General features: G+C 46.6%; 1 protein-coding gene across 1 annotated transcript in view; it reads left to right on the forward strand.

The window, feature by feature from the left end:
- The window catches only part of gabrg3 (gamma-aminobutyric acid type A receptor subunit gamma3), a gene marked incomplete at both ends in the record, with an annotated part of 93,049 nt that overhangs the window by 11,607 nt on the left and 62,215 nt on the right, over nucleotides 1-19,227 (forward strand). Inside the window, one exon of the mRNA XM_080536204.1 lies at nucleotides 16,524-16,591. Within this exon, the coding sequence (XP_080392330.1) occupies nucleotides 16,524-16,591 (68 nt within the window). The remainder of the gene's footprint in view (nucleotides 1-16,523; nucleotides 16,592-19,227) is intronic.

Genomic DNA, 19,227 nt, shown 5'->3' on the forward strand with positions numbered 1-19,227 from the left:
TTCACTACACAACAACACTGCGTTGTGACGTTTTGGAGATCCATTTGAATATGTTTTGACGAGTGAAATCCACAAATGTGCTGTTAAGTGCAAACGCTAATTGCATATGAACAATATTGTGTCCTCTGTGACACAAGAGACCAACTAAGTATGAAATTGGTAATTAGTAGAAGGAGAATAATGGCTGTGGGTTAGGAGCAACGACGGAGACAGCCAGGGACGCTGTGTGCTGTAACATTACTGTAAGTCGTCAAGGGCTACAGAGGGATAATTGAATTGAAATGACGCCATTACATTCCTATTGTGACTTGGGTTTTTGGCTATTCTATTTGTTCTCGCTCTACCATAACCAAAACAATGGCAATTCAAAACCCATCTACTGTCAGGCACTGCTAGCTGTGCCTCTCTCTTTCCAGAGTCTATATCTGGTTACCTCAAAGCCTGTCACTTATTACGTGACCCCCTATGCACACCCTACCATCACACCCTTACATCTCACTTTATCTTAGCTCACAACACGTTGCTAGGAGGACTCAAGACTGAATACAACCTTTCCCCCTTCAACCAGATGTTTTTCCCTTTAACCAGTCTAAACTGGTTTCATACTGTAGTAGTGTATAGGGTCTTAATTGCTGGTCTATGAATAGTATGTGTATAGGTGAATCCTGAGCCCTAGGAAGGTCAGACAGGCTCCTGTAGCTGTCAGGGTGTGAGTGTCCTTGTCCCTGAGTGGCCAGGCTATGACATTTCATTGAAGTTAGCCTTTGGGAGGGTCCTGTTTAAGAGTCCTGCTGCACCACCACCTGGCGTGGGTTCCTCCCTGCCTCCCTCCCGGCCTCTCTCCCTGCCTCCCTCCCTCCCTCCCTCCCTGCCTCCCTCCCTCCCTCCCTGCCTCCCTCCCTCCCTGCCTCCCTCCCTCCCTGCCTCCCTGCCTCCCTCCCTGCCTCCCTCCCTGCCTGCCTCCCTCCCTCCCCCCCTCCCTGCCTCCCTCCCTCCCTCCCTGCCTGCCTCCCTCCCTCCCTGCCTCCCTCCCTCCCTGCCTCCCTGCCTCCCTCCCTGCCTCCCTCCCTCCCTGCCTGCCTCCCTCCCTGCCTCCCTCCCTCCCTGCCACCCTCCCTGCCTCCCTCCCTCCCTGCCTCCCTCCCTCCCTGCCTCCCTCCCTCCCTCCCTGCCTCCCTCCCTGCCTCCCTCCCTCCCTGCCTCCCTCCCTCCCTGCCTCCCTCCCTCCCTCCCTCCCTGCCTCCCTCCCTCCCTCCCTCCCTGCCTCCCTCCCTGCCTCCCTCCCTCCCTCACTAGCTGACATATGAGGTTCTTGGCATGGCTAGTAGCCAGGAGGAGGAGGAGATCTGTTCTGCCTTTTTGAATATTTCAAAACCCCATGGCATTTCATCCTGTAATGAGCCTGAGACAGACTGAGAAGCGAGAGAAAGAGAGAAAGAGAGAGAGAGAAGAATTTAGGCTAATAATAAGACATCCCAATGCTTTACCACAGTGTGTAAAGTTACTAGAGCCAAGAATAGGCTTCTCTTTCTCCACAGCGCAGTGTGTGGGTGTGATCTTCCACACGGCGCGGATGATCAGTGGTGAAAGGTGTGCTGTGTGGGAAGCAGCGCTCGACACTTAACCCCCTGTCTGTCCTAGTGGGTTACAGGGAATTATCGGAAGTCAAACAGGGCCTGATTTCCCCAAGCGGAGAGATTTAAGGAGCCATTTTCAACCGAGCCCACGCAAGGATAATATTCTGGTCAAAGGGAGGGACTGATCCTGAACAGGTCGAAGAAAACCGAATCAAAGCAGGAAAATCCCATGAAAAGAAGAAGGGAGATTCGGAGCATATTTTGCACAGTCACGCACAAGGGGATGTGAATAATGATCCGGTCTGTTCTCTAAGTCAGGACTGCTACTTGTAGTCCCCGTGTGAGCTCACAGACGCATGCCCCAGCATGCATCTCTCCTTGGGAGATATCTGATCTACACCTACACCCCCGAAGCTTTGCATTTGATGTCCATAGCATTACGTCTAATTGTAGGTTATGGACTACTGTACTGGATGTAATTCTGAGGTATCCTAATCATAGGGCATAATCTCTGTAGGGTTTGTGCACCGTGGTATGAATCATAAACAAAATGGACTGCACTTACAGTATATGGCGCCTTATTCCAAAGCGCTTTACAACGGCCTCTCATTCACCCATTCACACACACATTCACACACCAATGGCGGCAAGCTGCCATGCAAGGCGCCGGCCGGCCCGCTCACTGGGAGCAAATTGGGGTTCAGTGTCTTGCCCAAGGACACTTCGACATGTGGCCAGCCGGGGCTCGAACCGCCGATCTGCCAACCTTGCGATCATTAGACGCCGACTCTACCTCCTGAGACACAGCCGCCCCCCCAACAGGTGTCCTGCATGAATGTCAATTAATAAAAATTCCCTTAAAATCTCAGCGTCAAAACCAGAGCTCATGTCAGAAGAACATCCAGGGTTTCTATAAGCTTTCTGCTTTGACTCTCTGGGTGGAGGAGGTGATGAGATAATGAGATTTGACATGGCCAGGGAGGGAGTACCGCTAATTTGATTCATACCAATAAGGAAGATATCCACCCATGGCCGCCGCATGCTCTGTTTACCATCGCCGCTATCACTGTCAGCGTACGTCAAACAAAGTGACCGGGCTGTAATTTGTAGCCTGTGCTAACGCCGGCTCGTTAATCAGGCGGGGGGGGGGGGGGGGGGGGGGGGCCGGCCAGGCCCCAGCAACGACCCTGGAGAGAGATTATCCACCAGACCTGTTCATCATCCATATTGCCCAGTGAATGACTCTCAGGGGAGGCTACTCCCCCCCCCCCCCCCCTCTCGTAGACACACACTGGATGATGATGTGCTGTAAACGTCTCATGTCTCAGACCAGTTGTTACCACAGAGCGGATCATATCCTCTCCTCCCCTGTGGTGTCAGAAGTCAGATAGGGGCGGCTGTGTCTCAGGAGGTAGAGTCGCCGTCTAATGATCACAAGGTTGGCAGATCGGCGGTTCGAGCCCCGGCTGGCCACATGTCGAAGTGTCCTTGGGCAAGACACTGAACCCCAAATTGCTCCAGTGAGCGGGACAGCGCCTTGCATGGTAGCTTGCCGCCATTGGTGTGTGAATGTGTATGTGAATGGGTGAATGAGAGGCCGTTGTAAAGCGCTTTGGATAAAGGCGCTATATAAGTGCAGTCCATTTACCATTCCATTTAGATAGGTTCCCCCTGTGTTGACAGAATTGGATCGGGGAAAAATAGAAAGGCAAATACGTACCAGACGTACTATAGTTGGGAACACCGTACTGTACAGTAATGCATCCTGGTGGAACCTAGATCAGTCACTTCACCTCCTCCTAGGCTTATCCTTACTGTCCTTCCTGCTGTCGCTTGGAAAGATTATCTCTGTGACAGGAGAGTTAAGTAATAGGTGGCAGCCAATAAGCTTTGAGATTTTTTCTGGATCATTCAAAGGAGCTACAAGACGGTTGTCTGAGAAACAGAGCCGTCAGTGCAATCAGTGGCAGTGAGTCTACAGTACATGGCTGATGTGGACTGGATGGGGGAAGAAGCTACAGGCGACTCTTAATTAAGAAGATGTGTTCATCCCCGCGGCACATGTCTGTTTCCTCACCCTGTAGCTAATACACTGTGTATCTAGTGTATGTACTAACTACATTTCGTGACGTTAGAATTATAAGGTTCTATCTCCATTTTTGGTCAAAATTTAGTTTTTTACATAATCTGATCCTTTAGGTGTTTATTAATGCCTGTGTGGTGTTATTTTTTTAAATGTTGACATTTTTGAGTTAGTAATTAATAAAATACAAAGGTTCCATCTCCCAGAACATAATGGAATGTAAAACACTTTGACGCTCAATATCTCTGAACTGCCCTAAACGGAGATAGAACCTTATCATTCTAAGATAGAACCTTATCATTCTAAGCTCGCTCTCCTCATCATAGCTAATACACTGTATCTAGTGAATGTACTACGGTAACTACATTTAACTAGTGCTCCCATTGTAAAGGCAGGTGCAGCTTCGTAGCCTGCAACAGAACAGCGCTGCATAATGAAACACTCATGTAATGTTCTCTCAGTGCCAGAGGTGCAAATCTTCAAAGGGCTCTAACTATAATTAACAAGTCGTGTTATTGTACCTACAGCACCACCTCTTGTCTCATTTAGCCTCGCCTCCTCCCTCCCCCCACTTATATTTGGTTCTATGCACTGGCGGACTCATGGGGGGGGGGGGGGGGGGCAGGGGGGGGCGACCGCCCCTCCTGGTGCCCCCACGGTTGAAAAACGTCCCGCTTAAGTGCCCTTTTGAGTGGCGAAATTAGAGGATGTGCCCTATTGGCTGCCCTTCCAATGGTCTAAACTTGACCATGTGCACTGATGGGGTCCCATGTTGTGCAGTAGGTGCCCGTTTCTTCTTTTCGCCCCCCCCCTGCCCTTCAAACAGCCTGAGTCCGCCACTGGTTCTATGTCAGTTCTCCCCTTTTCAACACATTTCTGATCATGTATTGATAGCCAAGCCTGGTCCTTATAGATGCAGACTGGCAGTTGTCAAGGGTGATGGAGCATTCCAGACCGTGGCCCCCAGGCTTTGGAATGCTCTGCCCTTGGATCTTAGATCAGCTGGCTCCGTCTAGGTTTTTAAAAAAACAGCTAAAGACTGTCTTGTATAGATAGGCTTTTGGATAGCCCCTAGGGCCTGTCTTTCTGTGTCCTGCTGATGCTGTTGTACACCTGCTGTCTGTTACTTGTTTTTATTTTCACTTGTTTTGCCTGTTTTAACCTGCTGTGGCTTTCGCTCTTGTATTATGTTTTATTATTGTGTCTTTTTCCTTGTTATGTAAAGCACTTTGTGACCCTTGGTCTGGGAAAAGGTGCTCTATAAATACATTTGACTTTCTTACTTCTCTTTGAAGTAAGTGACTTTTACAAGCCGTTGACCTAGCTGACCTAGCTACCTCACCTGATCTATCTTTGTTATTTTAAAGGTTAAGGAGGGAAGGCATCTAAAACACAAGGTCTAAGAGATCCCGCGTCTAGACAAGCTATTTGTACTTTTTTTAAGGAGGTGCAAAAAAGCCATCTTGAATCTAAAAAGAGTCGCAAGCCAAGGGGGTGTCATTCGAGAATCAATTAAAATGTAATCTATGTCTGGAGATGGAAAACTCCAAATTAAACCCTTCTGAGTGGAGCTTTTGATGACAGTGAGAGAGGATCTGATCCAGTGTGACTGTAGGGCTTTGAGTTCCGGAGGCCTTCAGGTGCCTACCTGAGTCATTGCTTGGTGACACTTCTTTCATATCTCTGCCACCAGCCTTTAATTACATCAGCCTGTGGTAGCGAGAGGAGAGTGCCGCCAGCTATCAGAACCGGGCCCGCGGGGACACTGTGGCCCATTATGGGAAATCTGGATCTGAATCTTTGACCCATGACAGATATTCACTCTGCCTGCTTGTCGAATGCCCGATACTGTTAAATCCTCTTTTTCCAGAGAAAGTAAATGGATGACTTCATCATTAACAGAGAGGTTATGGCTCTGCATTTGAAGAGGCTTTTTAATGGGTGTTTATGAGATGCATTTGGTCATTATTGGTTTTGTTGTTGCTGAATTCATTAGTGTGGTGCCTGTTGCTTGGCACCGTTCTTCATTTGAATATTAATACACTGGGTCTTTGAAAAGAGAAAGGTGAAAGGGGGGAGAGAGAGAGCGAGAGAGAGCGCAGAGGTGACCAGGGTCAACCAGCAGGGTTGATTATTCTTTCATTTGTTTCTCATCATGGGGATGGCTTTATGGGGCCAAACTGTTCCTCTGTCAGGTCTTTAATAGGTCACCTGACACAGAGGGCATAACTGTGGGCACTCTCTTTCATCAACGTTCCCAGGGGAACAGATAAAGCACCTCAGGGTAGTGAGTATACTGAGTGAGTATAGTCATTAAAAGAGGGAAAATTAGGATTCCTTACTGTATCAAATATAGGGGCGGCTGTGGCGTAGGAGGTAGAGCCGCCGTCTAATGATCGCAAGGTTGGCAGATCATCAGCTGGCCACATGTCAAAGTGTCCTTGGGCAAGACACTGAACCCCAAAATTGCTCCCAGTGAGCGGGCCAGCGCCTTGCATGGCAGCTTGCCGCCATTGGTGTGTGAATGGGTGAATGAGAGGCCGTTGTAAAGCGCTTTGGAGCAGCTTTGGAGCAGCAAAAAAGGCGCTATAAGTGCAGTCCATTTACCATTTACCATATTATTGCAAATTAGGTTAACTCAATACAGCGCTTGGGAGTCTGAACTATGAATGCTATGAATGCTTTGCAGGATATTCACACCATACTGTACATGACCTCTTCTGGGATTCCATGTGAAAAATCCACCACAGACCTAATGTGCATACACTGAATTTAGTCATATACCTACACCAGTGGTGTAGTCTACGTGATACGCAGGACTACGCTGCATACCCACTAGGAAAGGCCAAGGATTTCCATATACATGTGTACATGTGGGAAAACTAGGGTTAGGGTTAGGTGCTACGTCGACTTGGTACATGCTGGCATGTCTAACCCTAACCGTAATCCTACCCCTAACCTTAACCCTAGCACCGTAGCACCTAACCCTAACCCTAGTTTTCCCACATGTACCGTAACATATATATATATATATATATATATATAACTTTGGACAGGGAGCGCAGATTTATTTTTATGGCGTTCCGAAATGAACAATATGAGGCTGGGAGGGAAAAATCACAGTATACCCACTAGAAAACACTAGACTACACCACTGATCTACAGTGAGAAGCCTTTCAGTGAGGGCATCATCAGCCGGGATTCTGTGGGCCAAGTTTCCCAGCATGCCATTTGTTCTCACGTGAGAAGGAGAGCCCCCGACGGCGACAAGCCTGGCAGAGGAACTCCTGCTCCGGATTTAATTGGCTGAGACGCCGAGCCTCTACAGACGGGTGACGCACAGTGATGGAGGTGCACTTTGGCACGCAAGCGTGAATGGTTTATGACGAACAGAGTGCCATGTCAGAGCTGCTGCTTGACAGATTTAAAAGATTGGGATTTTTAAACGGCGCTATAAGCTGAGCATGAAATCCCGCCTATGAATTGTTTATGACGTGTTGTTCATGTAATGATGCCAGAGACGTGAAGGAGGAAACCCCAGTGTCTTCCACTAGGAATATAGTTGACTGCTGGATGGAGAGCTCTGTAAAAGCTTGTTCAGGGCTGGGGTCTAGGTCTGCGTAAAGGTCTGGTCCAGTGGCTGGGTCTACGTCAGGGGAGGCTGTGTCTCAGGAGGTAGAGCCGCCGTCTAATGATCGCAAGGTCGGCAGATCGGCGGTTCGAACCCCGGGCTGGCCACATGTCGAAGTGTCCTTGGGCAAGACACTGAACCCCAAAATTGCTCCCAGTGAGCGGGGCCGGCCGGCGCCTTGCATGGTAGCTTGCCGCCACTGGTGTGTGAATGTGTGTGTGAACGGGTGAATGAGAGGCCGTTGTAAAGCGCTTTGGATAAAGGCGCTATATAAGTGCAGTCCATTTACCATTTATGTCTGTGTAAAGGTCTGGTCCAGTGGCTTCAGGGCTGGGAGGGGATGTGATCCAGTAGGTCACCTGGCTAACCCCTCTCCTCTCCTCTGCCTGCCATCACATGATTATGATGATGATTAATGGCTTCCTGTCAGACACCAAACAATGTGTCTCTCTATGACCCGGCCCCACTGATCAGCTCACACCAGCCATCCGGAACCTTCCGTGACCTTATGTTATCAGCATTACTGTCACACACCCGAAGGGATTCATTGCTGATCATTGCACCTTGCACTTTATGAATGAATGAATGAATGAATGAATGAATGGTCTTTATTGTCATTGCTATAGTACAGGTACCAAACAACGAAATTTGGGAGGGGTGGCTCCCCTGGTGCTAGGAAAGAAAAAAAAAACTAAAAAAACAAGAAGGGAAAGGAGCTGGTTTACATAAATAAAGGCTATGTACACTATCCACTATACTATACTGTACAGATAAGACGACTAGGATTGTCATATTGCACATAGTGTTATTGCACATTCATTTAAAGTGTTGCAGTTTGCAGGCTTGAAATGTACATATTTGTGCCTCAGCACTACACCTGATTTTTTCAATCCAGCAGCTGCCATCAATCCGTCCAGACTGTCCAGGGCCCAGAACCTAGGTCTTTGCTGTGTTCAGGGCCTGGATGGCCCTGGGGTAGAAGCTGAGCTTCACATGTTCTTGCACTTTTTACTCATAATATTCACTCATATTGGTACTTATATTATATTATATTCTGTCTTGAGTATTGTCGTGTTGTCGTCTTGTTGTTGTATGTACTGTAGCTTGTTTAGCATGGTAGAATACCAAGTCATGTTCCTAGTGCACTGCACATGGAGAATAAAGTTGAATTGAATTGGCAAATAAGTCCACACATGTGTTTAAATGATACAACTTAAGTTTTATTTAGGTAAATAAGCCAAAATAAACTAAATAACATATGTATATGAATATGGATAAGAGTCAGTAGTGTATGCCATGAGTGAATGGTTGTAGAGTGTATGTTGTATGTGTAAGGGGTGTATGGATGTATGTAGTGTAAAACTAAAAGCCCCCCAAAACTTGGTACCCGGAATCAGAATCAGAATCAGAATCAGAAGACTTTTATTGCCATGACATGTAAACATGTTAGGAATTTGGTTTGGTACCATGGAGCACGGTTTACAGAAGGACAGGTGCAAGACAGGACAAGACAGTGCAAACCAACATCAAAGTGCAAGAGTCATAATTAATATAAATATAAGTGCAGAGATTCAAGTGTTCAAGTGTTCATATCCAGACAGTGCAAAGCTCTCTGGGTGGGGGTGGAGGGAGGGTAGATAGATAGGGGTCAGGTCAGGGGGGGGGGGCCAGCGGCATTTAGGAGCCGGATGGCTGTGGGGAAAAAGCTGTTGGTGTGTCGGACCTTCACAGTATTTATGGACCGCACCCTCCTGCCTGAGGGGAGCGGGGCGAAGAGACCGTGTCCTGGGTGTGCGGGGTCAGCCATGATCTTCCTGGCCCTCCCCAAAGCCCTACTTTTAAACAGGGCCTCAAGGGGGGGCAAAGGGCAGCCAATCACCCTCTCCGCCGAGCGTATTACCCGCTGCAGCTTGGCCTTGTCCTTGGCCGCTGCAGCGGGGAACCAGATGATGATGGCGGAGGTGACGATGGACTCAATGATGGCCGTGTAGAAGTTCACCAGCGTGGTCTTAGGAAGGTGGAATTTCCTGAGCTGCCTCAGGAAAAACAGTCTCTTCTGGGCCTTTTTTGTGAGGGCGTTGATGTGGGGCCCCCACTTCAAGTCCCGAGAGACTGTCACCCCAAGGAAGCGGCATGACTCCACTGTGGTGACTGGAGTGCCTCCCAGTATGATTGGAGAGGGAGGGGGTGGGTTCCTCCTGAAGTCCACTATCAGCTCCACTGTCTTAAGAGCATTTAGCTCCAGGTTGTTCCGGGTGCACCAGGAGACCACCAAGTCAATCTCGCTCCTGTAAGCAGATTCATCCCCCTTGGAGATGAGCCCTACCAGGGTGGTATCGTCCGCGAACTTGAGGAGCTTGACCGACTGGTGGCTGGAGGTACAGCAGTTGGTGTAGAGGGAAAACAGGAGGGGAGACAGGACGCAGCCCTGCGGGGAACCGGTGCTGATGGTCCTCAGCTCAGAGATGGACTTCCCGAGCTTCACCCGCTGGGTCCTGTTGGACAGAAAGTTCGTGATCCACCTGCAGGTGTAGTCAGGCACCTGCAGTGCAGAGAGCCCACACTCCAGTATGGGTGGCAAGATGGTGTTGAATGCCGAACTGAAGTCAACGAACAGGATTCTGGCGTAGGTCCCGGCCGTGTCCAGATGTTTTAGGACATGGTGTAGGGCCATGTTGACTGCGTCCTCTACGGACCTGTTGGCTCTATACGCGAACTGCATGGGGTCTAGGGGGTAAACCCTGGGGTCTACCCTGAGACCTTACCAACAACCCTAACGGAGCCAAAGCAGAAGGAAGGAAGAGAGAGAGAGCTGAGGACACACCCACCTTATACACATCCTCAGCTCCCCAAACCCAGGTGACACCATTTAGCCTGACGACCCACCCACTCTGCCCAGGCTCCCACAGGAACCAGCACCAGCCAATAGGCAGGCAGAGTGGGACGTGTCGCAATCACTCATGGAAAGTGGAGTAGAATCTAGAAGACACCACATGAATGTTTGTGGTCAGTGATAGGCTTTCACACCGGCAGTTCCGAACGCCGGTTCGCGTTCGCGTTCGCGTTCGCGTACGGAAACCTCCGAACGTTGGCGCTGTCTGGCGAACGAGCCCGCGTTCATACCAGTGTATCGTTCGCCAGACAGCGCCAACATTCGGAGGTTTCCGAACGCGAACGCGAACCGGCGTTCGGAACTGCCGGTGTGAAAGCCCTATGAGTGGAACTGGATGGACTGTGGGCCATTGAGCATGACTTGAAGGTTTACTGTCCATGGCCTTGACTTCAGGCTTCATTTGCTAGGTCAAGACAAGAGGTGAGAAAGCAGGGCGATTGGTGCTTAGGTGTGACGACACTCTCACTGACAGTCAAGAGAAATCATAACTTGTTGTGGTGATGCAGGGGGGGGTTTGGGTGAAACTGGAACAAACATTGTTGGAGCTAGAGGCATTCACATCCCTACGTTTTGTCTTTCTCAGATCAGATGAGATGTTGTGAGAAGTGGTGAAAGCTGTAACCAGAGAACTCTGTTCCTCACTTAAGCCATCTAAATACGGCTCATCCAGGGAGCATCTCTGACTAATAGAAATGAGTCTGTTGTAGAATATAAAAGGGACATTAAGGTGTATATGTTACGGTACATGTGGGAATACGGTACATGTGGGAAAACTAGGGTTAGGGTTAGGTGCTAGGGTGACTTGGTACATGTTGGGATGTCTAACCCTACCCCTAACCTTAACCGTAGCACCCTAGCACCTAACCCTAACCCTAGTTTTCCCACATGTACCGTAACATATATACTATACTATTACAGAATACTTAATGCAAGTGCATCTAGTGTCAGAAATGGAACAAAGCAACACCGAGAGCATTTTTCTCTCTCTTGAGACTTCGGAGTGTGAGGTTGAACCGCATGCTAACGAGAGAACTACAGTATGTATTCCAAGTATCGTCAAATTCAATATCGTTGACCATCGCAACATCCTATCTGTCTTAGTGATAATCGCTAAATGGATATGTGCACTCTGCGTTTTGCTTGAAAATGTCTTTCTAAATAATAGCTTGTTGATGCTGAGGTGATTTCTGTTTGTATCCCTTAGAAATGAATTGTTTGATCATTCGAGTAGATCTGTCAAAACATACGTGACAGCTTTCCTTTTCCTTCCAGACCATTTATCTACTTTGATTGAAAGGATCAGTGATGTTGACAGAGTTTGATAGAAGCTTTGCAGTGCATCACTCCTTGGCTTGTGAATACATACTGCAGTCTCCCTACAGGAATGGAACTATGTTAGCATCAGTATGCCCTACTAGAATTATTATTAGCATTATATGCCATTTAGATGACGCTTTTGTTCACTAACCCTAACCCTAAGCCCCCCCCCCCCGGACACGCATAACCTCCCCTACCCCTACCCATCTCCCCTAACCCTGCCACCCCCCCTCCCCCCCCTGACATGCATACAGCCTCCCCTACCCCCAACCATCTCCCCCCCCCTACCACCCCCCCCCCCCGTTCGCTATCTCTGTGTTCTATGTGCCAATGTTATCTGTTGCTTGTTGTTTCTGTGCTTGTCCGTTTCTCCCATATCGTCAGCGTCTTTGAGCCTCGGAAAAGTTTATATTAGTGCAGTAAGTGCATACATACATTTTCAGTGTGTATATATGGTCCCAGAGAGGAATCGAACCCACAACCTAAGCATTGTGGGGAACCATGATCTACCAACTGAGCCACAGAGGACCGCACTGGAATCTGCTCCGCTTCCTCCCTCATGGCCTGTTGTTTACCAGACATACTGTCGCTAATATCCCTCCCAAAAGAACACCTCCACCTCCACCCTCCTGGAATACTGTCAGCTGTCTGACACAGAATGTATTGTAGCAGAGGCAGCATATAGTACTCGCACTGTTTTCCTCACCCCTGAGTCTGACCTCACACCTGAGAACTACACGCCATCCAACTCATCACTTCTGTCTCTATTCTAAGGACAGTCTGAGACGGTGAGAGACATCTGCCTGACATGTCACATTAACATCACCACACCGTAGAGAGCAGTGGAGGCTGGTGGAGGTAGACATTAGAGGACAGGCTCATTGTAATGCATCGAATGGACTAAGGAACTAAACACAACCATGTGTGTTTGATAGCATTCCTCATTCAATTCCGTTTGTTACACTCAGGACCACGTTTGTTGCTGTTGATTCACAGATTTACAGAGGCTCACTGACTAACATGTTTGTTTAGTAGCAGTTAAAGTGGCGGCTAAGCTAAGGATGACAGGAGACATATTGAAGGGAAAATAGAGGCAGGTTGGGGCCACTGACCCTTGACCCCCAGCTCTGCCTGTATGAGAGGGGGGGGGGGTCGTCAGTGAAGTGATACAGGTCGGTTAGCCCTGAACCTAAACCCGTCGGAGTGTGATATTTATTTTATACAACAGTTCTACAGCGCAATTTATTAGTTAACAGTAATAAGTGACAACAGATTATGATTTGTTTGTTTATTTAATCATTTACCGTATTTTGGCTCCGTCAACAAACAAAAAATTCCGCAACTGGACTGTTGCCTAGTAACCTGAACACAAACATCTGCAGGCGAGCTACTTTGATATTAACGGTCATTTCGGAGTGATACATATACGGTAGTTAAAATTCCCAGTGCTGTTATACCGTATATCAGCACTCATGGAATGCCTCTTGTCCAATCAAATTACTTGGTCGGAACTAACTGTTGTATAATGACTAACATGTTTGTTTAGTAGCAGTTAAAGTGGGGGCTAAGCTAAGGATGATGATTAGCCCTGAACCTAAAGCCCAATTTATACTTCTGCGTCGAATTTACGCGCGGCTACGCCGTAGCCTACACAAGGGCTCTCCCAATTTATAGTTCTGCATTGGTCGGTCTGCGTTGCGTTGGTCGGTGTACTCATAGCGGCATAATAGCAATTTGTTTGTTATGCTTGTTGTAAAGAAAATGTCTTTCATTCAGACTACAGCTGTAATGACCTGCCCAATCTCAGACTACAGTTCAGCTGTAATGACCTGCCCAATCTCAGACTACAGTTCAGCTGTAATGACCTGCCCAATCTCAGTCTGAGGCCAACAACAATGTCATGTGCAGAGGAGGCGCATCTGTCCAGAGCAGATCAGGGTGACAGCTAGCGCCTGGCTGGGCCGAGGCTGGAGGGGAGAGGGGAGCGGTTGCGTGCGGCTGTGTTTGCCTTCCAAACACTTCACCAAAAGTTATCTGTATATACCACTCACACGACACTGGGCACCTGGGATGTGCCATTATTAGATGACTTGTAGGTGTCAAGGATGTGATGAATGATTGTTTTTTAAGCTCTCTGTTGAACTGAACATCTGGCCAGGGACTACAGACTTAAACTAGCCTTATTGGCTAACTCCGGCATATTGCATTTGTGTCTCATATGTATATTAATATGCACTGTCCCTGTGAAATAAACAATCAACTAAATGTCAGTGGTGCCCAGAGAGCAGTCATATAATAATAAATAATAATAATTCATTAGATTTATATAGCGCTTTTCCGAGGCTCAAAGACGCTGAAATATAAAAGTGTCACTTTCATGCTTTGCGAGTCTTTGCTGGAGTTTGAGGCTCTGTTCTCGTAGGGCCTTGCTTGCGGTCTCCCCTGGCGTTCCATTGTAACCTTGTATTTCAATAGAACTATTCACTCTTCAAGAACTACCTCTATTACACAGCCTTGCAGCATCACTTTTGTGGTTCTGGACATGCAGTGATGTGAAAATGGTCGGCTGTCAAAAGTTTCTGTCAGATCTGACAAGGTTTCTTTGTCATACTTTGAAGTTCCCGTGGAGTTTCTAACCTGTTCAGTGTCGATCAAAGCAGGAATTTTCTTTTAAAAAAAGGAAAAAACGAAAGAATGACCATCCACCACCACACGATTCGTAAGCTTAGAATGATAAGGTTCTATCTCCGTTTAGAATGATAAGGTTCTATCTCCGTTTAGAATGATAAGGTTCTATCTCCGTTTAGAATGATACGGTTCTATCTCCGTTTAGAATGATAAGGTTCTATCTCCGTTTAGAATGAGAAGGTTCTATCTCCGTTTAGAATGAGAAGGTTCTATCTCCGTTTAGAATGAGAAGGTTCTATCTCCGTTTAGAATGTTCTATCTCCGTTTAGGGCAGTTCAGAGATATTGAGCGTCAAAGTTTTTACATTCCATTATGTTCTGTGAGATGGAACCTTTGTATTTTATTAATTACTAACTCAAAAATGTCAACATTTTAAAAATAACACCACACAGGCATTAATAAACACCTAATGGATCAGATTATGTAAAAAAATCAATTTTGACAAAAATGGAGATAGAGCCTTCTAATTCTAACGTCCTTATCATTCTAAACTGAGATAGAACCTTATCATTCTAAACGGAGATAGAACCTTATCATTCTAAACGGAGATAGAACCTTATCATTCTAAACGGAGATAGAACCTTATCATTCTAAACGGAGATAGAACCTTATCATTCTAAACGGAGATAGAACCTTATCATTCTAAACTCACGATATGAAAGTGGTGCAAGAAATGACCCCTACGATGTCTTTCAATTCACATTCTTGGAAATTATCATTTTCACGTCTTAGAATTAACCTGTGTTAATTGGAGGAAAGTCACTCCATGGACGTGGCTAATGGAGCCGTCCAGATGGCGCTGAGCCCGCTGTCCTACTGGACTCATTTAAAACCACTTCTGACAGCCAGAACAGGTGTCAGTGGAAACGCCGTCCCAAAGCAACTAACCCCACTATGGTGGGCTTCTGCTGGTCAGAGTCATTAGCACGACAGGGAAGAGAAGTGTGTATCTCAGGAGGTAGAGTCTCCGTCTAATAATCGCAAGGTTGGCAGATCGGCGGTTCGAGCCCCGGCTGGCCACATGTCGAAGTGTCCTTGGGCAAGACACTGAACCCCAAAATAGCTCCCAGTGAGCCGTCCGGCTTGCTGCCATTGGTGTGTGAATGTGTGTGTGTGAATGGGTGTGTGAATGGGTGTGTGAATGTGTGTGTGAATGGGTGTGTGAATGGGTGTGTGAATGGGTGTGTGAATGGGTGAATGAGAGGCCGTTGTAAAGCGCTTTGGAGCAGCAAAGTGCAGTCCATTTACCATTTACCATTACATTTTGTAAAGAAAATGAGTTTTTCTTATGTTCTTTGCAAAAAGGAATATTTGCATTGAGAGATGTTTTAATTCAATATAAATCTCAATCAGGGGCACTAAAATTAAAGTTCAACATCTTGAGAAAAAGTGATACAGTTCAGTTAGAATCCCATTAACACCCTGAAGTTCAAGACAAGTAGGTTGAACTTTGTCTAAGGCCTATTTCCTTATTAACCTTTTAGTTGCAGGCAGCTTGTGATCTTAGAATGAGAAGGTTCTATCTCCGTTTAGGGTCGTTCAGAGATATTGAGCGTCAAGGTTTTTACATTCCATTATGTTTTGTGAGATGGAACCTTTGTATTTTATTAATTACTAACTCAAAAATGTCAACATTTTAAAAATAACACCACACAGGCATTAATAAACACCTAATGGATCAGATTATGTAAAAAAAAATATTTTGACAAAAATTGAGATAGAACCTTATAATTCTAAAGTCACGACCTGTTAAAAAAGATTCCAGTTCACTCACTCCCTAATCCACACCTCCCGTGAGTCAGGCTGCTTGGGGATCGGAGGCGTGTGCCGTCAACAGATCCATACCGCTGCTAATTATTAATCTCATGGACACCCATCACCTGCTCCCTTCTCCTCGATGCCACTGATTAAGCTCTTGTAGCACTTGTCCACCTTCGCCATAGACAAATCAATGTGTTGTTGTCACTCTGTCATTGCTAAAGAAGGACACCGTGCCGTATACTTGAGTCACGCATGTTATCACTGAAATTGGCAGACAGCGGAATCAGGGGACATGATTATCAAGAGTTCCAGAGAGTTCCAAAGTGTTAGGTGACAGAGATCATGTAATCAGGGGACATGATTATCACTACTTAATAGTACAGCTCCCTGGGGAAGGGGGGCCTCGGGAACATCATCCTGCAAATTGAATTTGAATCATTGAACATTGATCTGCCTTTACTTAGCTTCCCAGGTATTCTCTGTCACGGGCAGGTCAATATGAACCTTGAACTCTGACTGTGATCTGTGAATGACGTGAATGAAGTTGTGATGTTCTCTCTCTTTCTTTCGCAGTTAAACCGACCGTCATAGACGTGGACATATTAGTGAACAGCATCGGACCCGTATCCTCTATAAATATGGTAGGTGAACGAATATTATTGTTTCTTTTTTACAGTTTTTTTTTTCTGAGTGGGTCAGTCCCACTCATATTTTTCATTTCACTGGACAGACTCAGTGAAGACAGACAGGAAAGTAAGGAGAAGAAGGGAGAGAGGGCATGTCAGCAGGGCATGGGGCCGGATTAGAACCCATGCCGACATGGGCATAATATGTGTGCACTGTAGACCGCGGTTCTAGACCACTGGACCACCCCAGGCCACATATTATTGTTTCTTGTAAGGAAATTAGACTGTGGCATCCATACACACACACACACACACACACACAAATACCCACATCCTCTTTTCACATCTCAATTCTGTAATCAGCGTTGTGTGTACTTCCGTTCAGCCCATCTGTTCCAGGCCAGAGGCTAGCTTCCCGAGGCAGGAGTTTATATCCAGCTTTAACCAGCGGGTCACTGGAGAGCTGCGGAGCGGTGGTGTGAGGCTAACCCCTCATTGTCTGAGGGGATAAGTCCAAGTGGAATAGGGGGGGAAAGAGATGGGAGTGGGAGAGGAGGGAGCTTAGAGGATATGTGAGGGGAGAGCTTCGAGAGGTAAAGAGAGAGAGAGGACTGAGGGAGAGAGTTCAAAGAGGAAGTATGTTGAAATAGGTGGTGGGAGAGGAGGCTAAGAGTTCACCTTTTGTACAATCAAGAGACAGACAGAAAAGAAAGGGAATCTTGGGTGTGCTTAGGAGTGTTCAGTGAGTTTGAAGAGTGGACGAGTATGGTCCTGGTAAAGAATGCTCAGGAGGGGGGCGTTTAGGCTGGGGTCAGGGGGTTGAGGTTTGAGTATCAGAGAGGAAACTTTCAATAAGAAGAAATCGCTGAGGCAAACAGAAATCAAACATTTCTTCAAGGAGCCCAAAGGGCCTACGGTGATCTCTGCTGGCATTAGTATTTCAGGGGCACTGTATAGACTATAGAGTATACACTGTATACTGCATGGTGGAGAATAATGCCTTTAGGTTTGCACTAAACGTAAACAATGAGAATATTAAACCATACTAAGATAATACAGTTTACCAATCTTATTAATTTCAGAAGTCTTTTACTTCAGTGTTATGAGTTGTCACAGCTCACAGTAGAAAACGTTTAAAAGCAATAACATACACGTTGCTCAGATAGTCACACTGCAATGTATCTTACAGTACCATCTCCATAATAATAAATAACTCACTTTCTGTCTCTGGGCAAAAGCTACAAGTACAACAGCAGTGAGAGGGGTAATGTTTGCACTTCATACAGTAATAGTGTCAGACAGTCAGCCGTTTGGTCTGTCACTGTCTAGAGATGTCCATCTGGTGTCATCACTCACAGTACACATTCAGGATTCGGGTCATGTAAAAAAAAAATCACAGTAAACAAATCGAGTATCACATGTTATGTTCTTACGTTCAGTTTGGAAATTGCTGAAGATGTTTGAATATTCTAACCATACTGTAGATATGGTTAAATGGTAAATGGACTGCACTTATATAGCGCCTTTTTTGCTGCTCCAAAGCTGCTCCAAAGCGCTTTACAACGGCCTCTCATTCACCCATTCACACACACATTCACACACCAATGGCGGCAAGCTGCCATGCAAGGCGCCGGCCCGCTCACTAGGAGCAATTTTGGGGTTCAGTGTCTTGCTCAAGGACACTTCATGTGGCCGGCCGGGGCTCGAACCGCCGATCTGCAAACCTTGTGATCATTAGACGGCGCCTCTACCTCCTGCGCCACAGACGCCCCGATATCCTAGATATAGGATGTTCAGTTTGTGTAAGCGAATGAATCAATTGTTCTGTGCCAAGTGTTTCTGCTGTGAGGCTTCTGTCATCTCTGCGTTCAGCGTAGCTGCGTATGTTTAGGTGCTATTAAGGACGTGCGTCTTCCTTTTCAGTGTGACAAGCTAATTTCCAGTTGCATTTTTTTTCCGAGGGGAATTCAGTTGTCAGTGTTTGATTGTTTTTAGTTATTTTAATGGAGTTTCAGTTTGTAATTAAATAGCGTCATGGTGTCTCAAGGAGAATTCGTTATGCTTCAGGAATTATGAAGAATGTGAGATGTGACCTGCGCTGTCCTCCTTCATGGTAGAGAAGTGTAAGACAATACGAACAACAGCTTAGACAATACAATGTAGAGGGAGGGTTCATTGTTATGCTATGTGGCTATCGATGCACTGTGAATATATTCCCTGCTTTATTTTCTCCATTGACGGGGCTTCTCATTGTCACTTGCGCTCTGCTTCCTTTTGTGTTTTGCTGTTTGTGTTGTGCTGCTCAGGATTAACTAAGACAATTATTAAGGTCCTTTAAAACGATGGACAACGTATGCTTACATGGATAATTTACAGCCAATTAACTAATCAAACAATCCTAATTCAAGAGCATGTATGGGGGCATCATCATTCTAAGCAAATAGGCTTCTGTAATTGGAATGCACCCTGTGTGCCCAATCATTGTCAAACAGGAATCACTCTCTCTCACACGTCCTCTGTTGCACAGGGGGCTAGGACCCCTGGTGGTCAGCGCTATAATTGGGGAACGGTAAATATGGCTCTGAAGAAAGGGATTTAGCTACGATGACATTTACATGTAATTGTCCCTGCTGGTTCAAAGCTATTTAGTA

Source organism: Nansenia antarctica, assembly GCF_963989245.1.
Source record: "Nansenia antarctica genome assembly, chromosome: 7".
Taxonomy (NCBI): Eukaryota; Metazoa; Chordata; class Actinopteri; order Argentiniformes; family Microstomatidae; genus Nansenia; species Nansenia antarctica.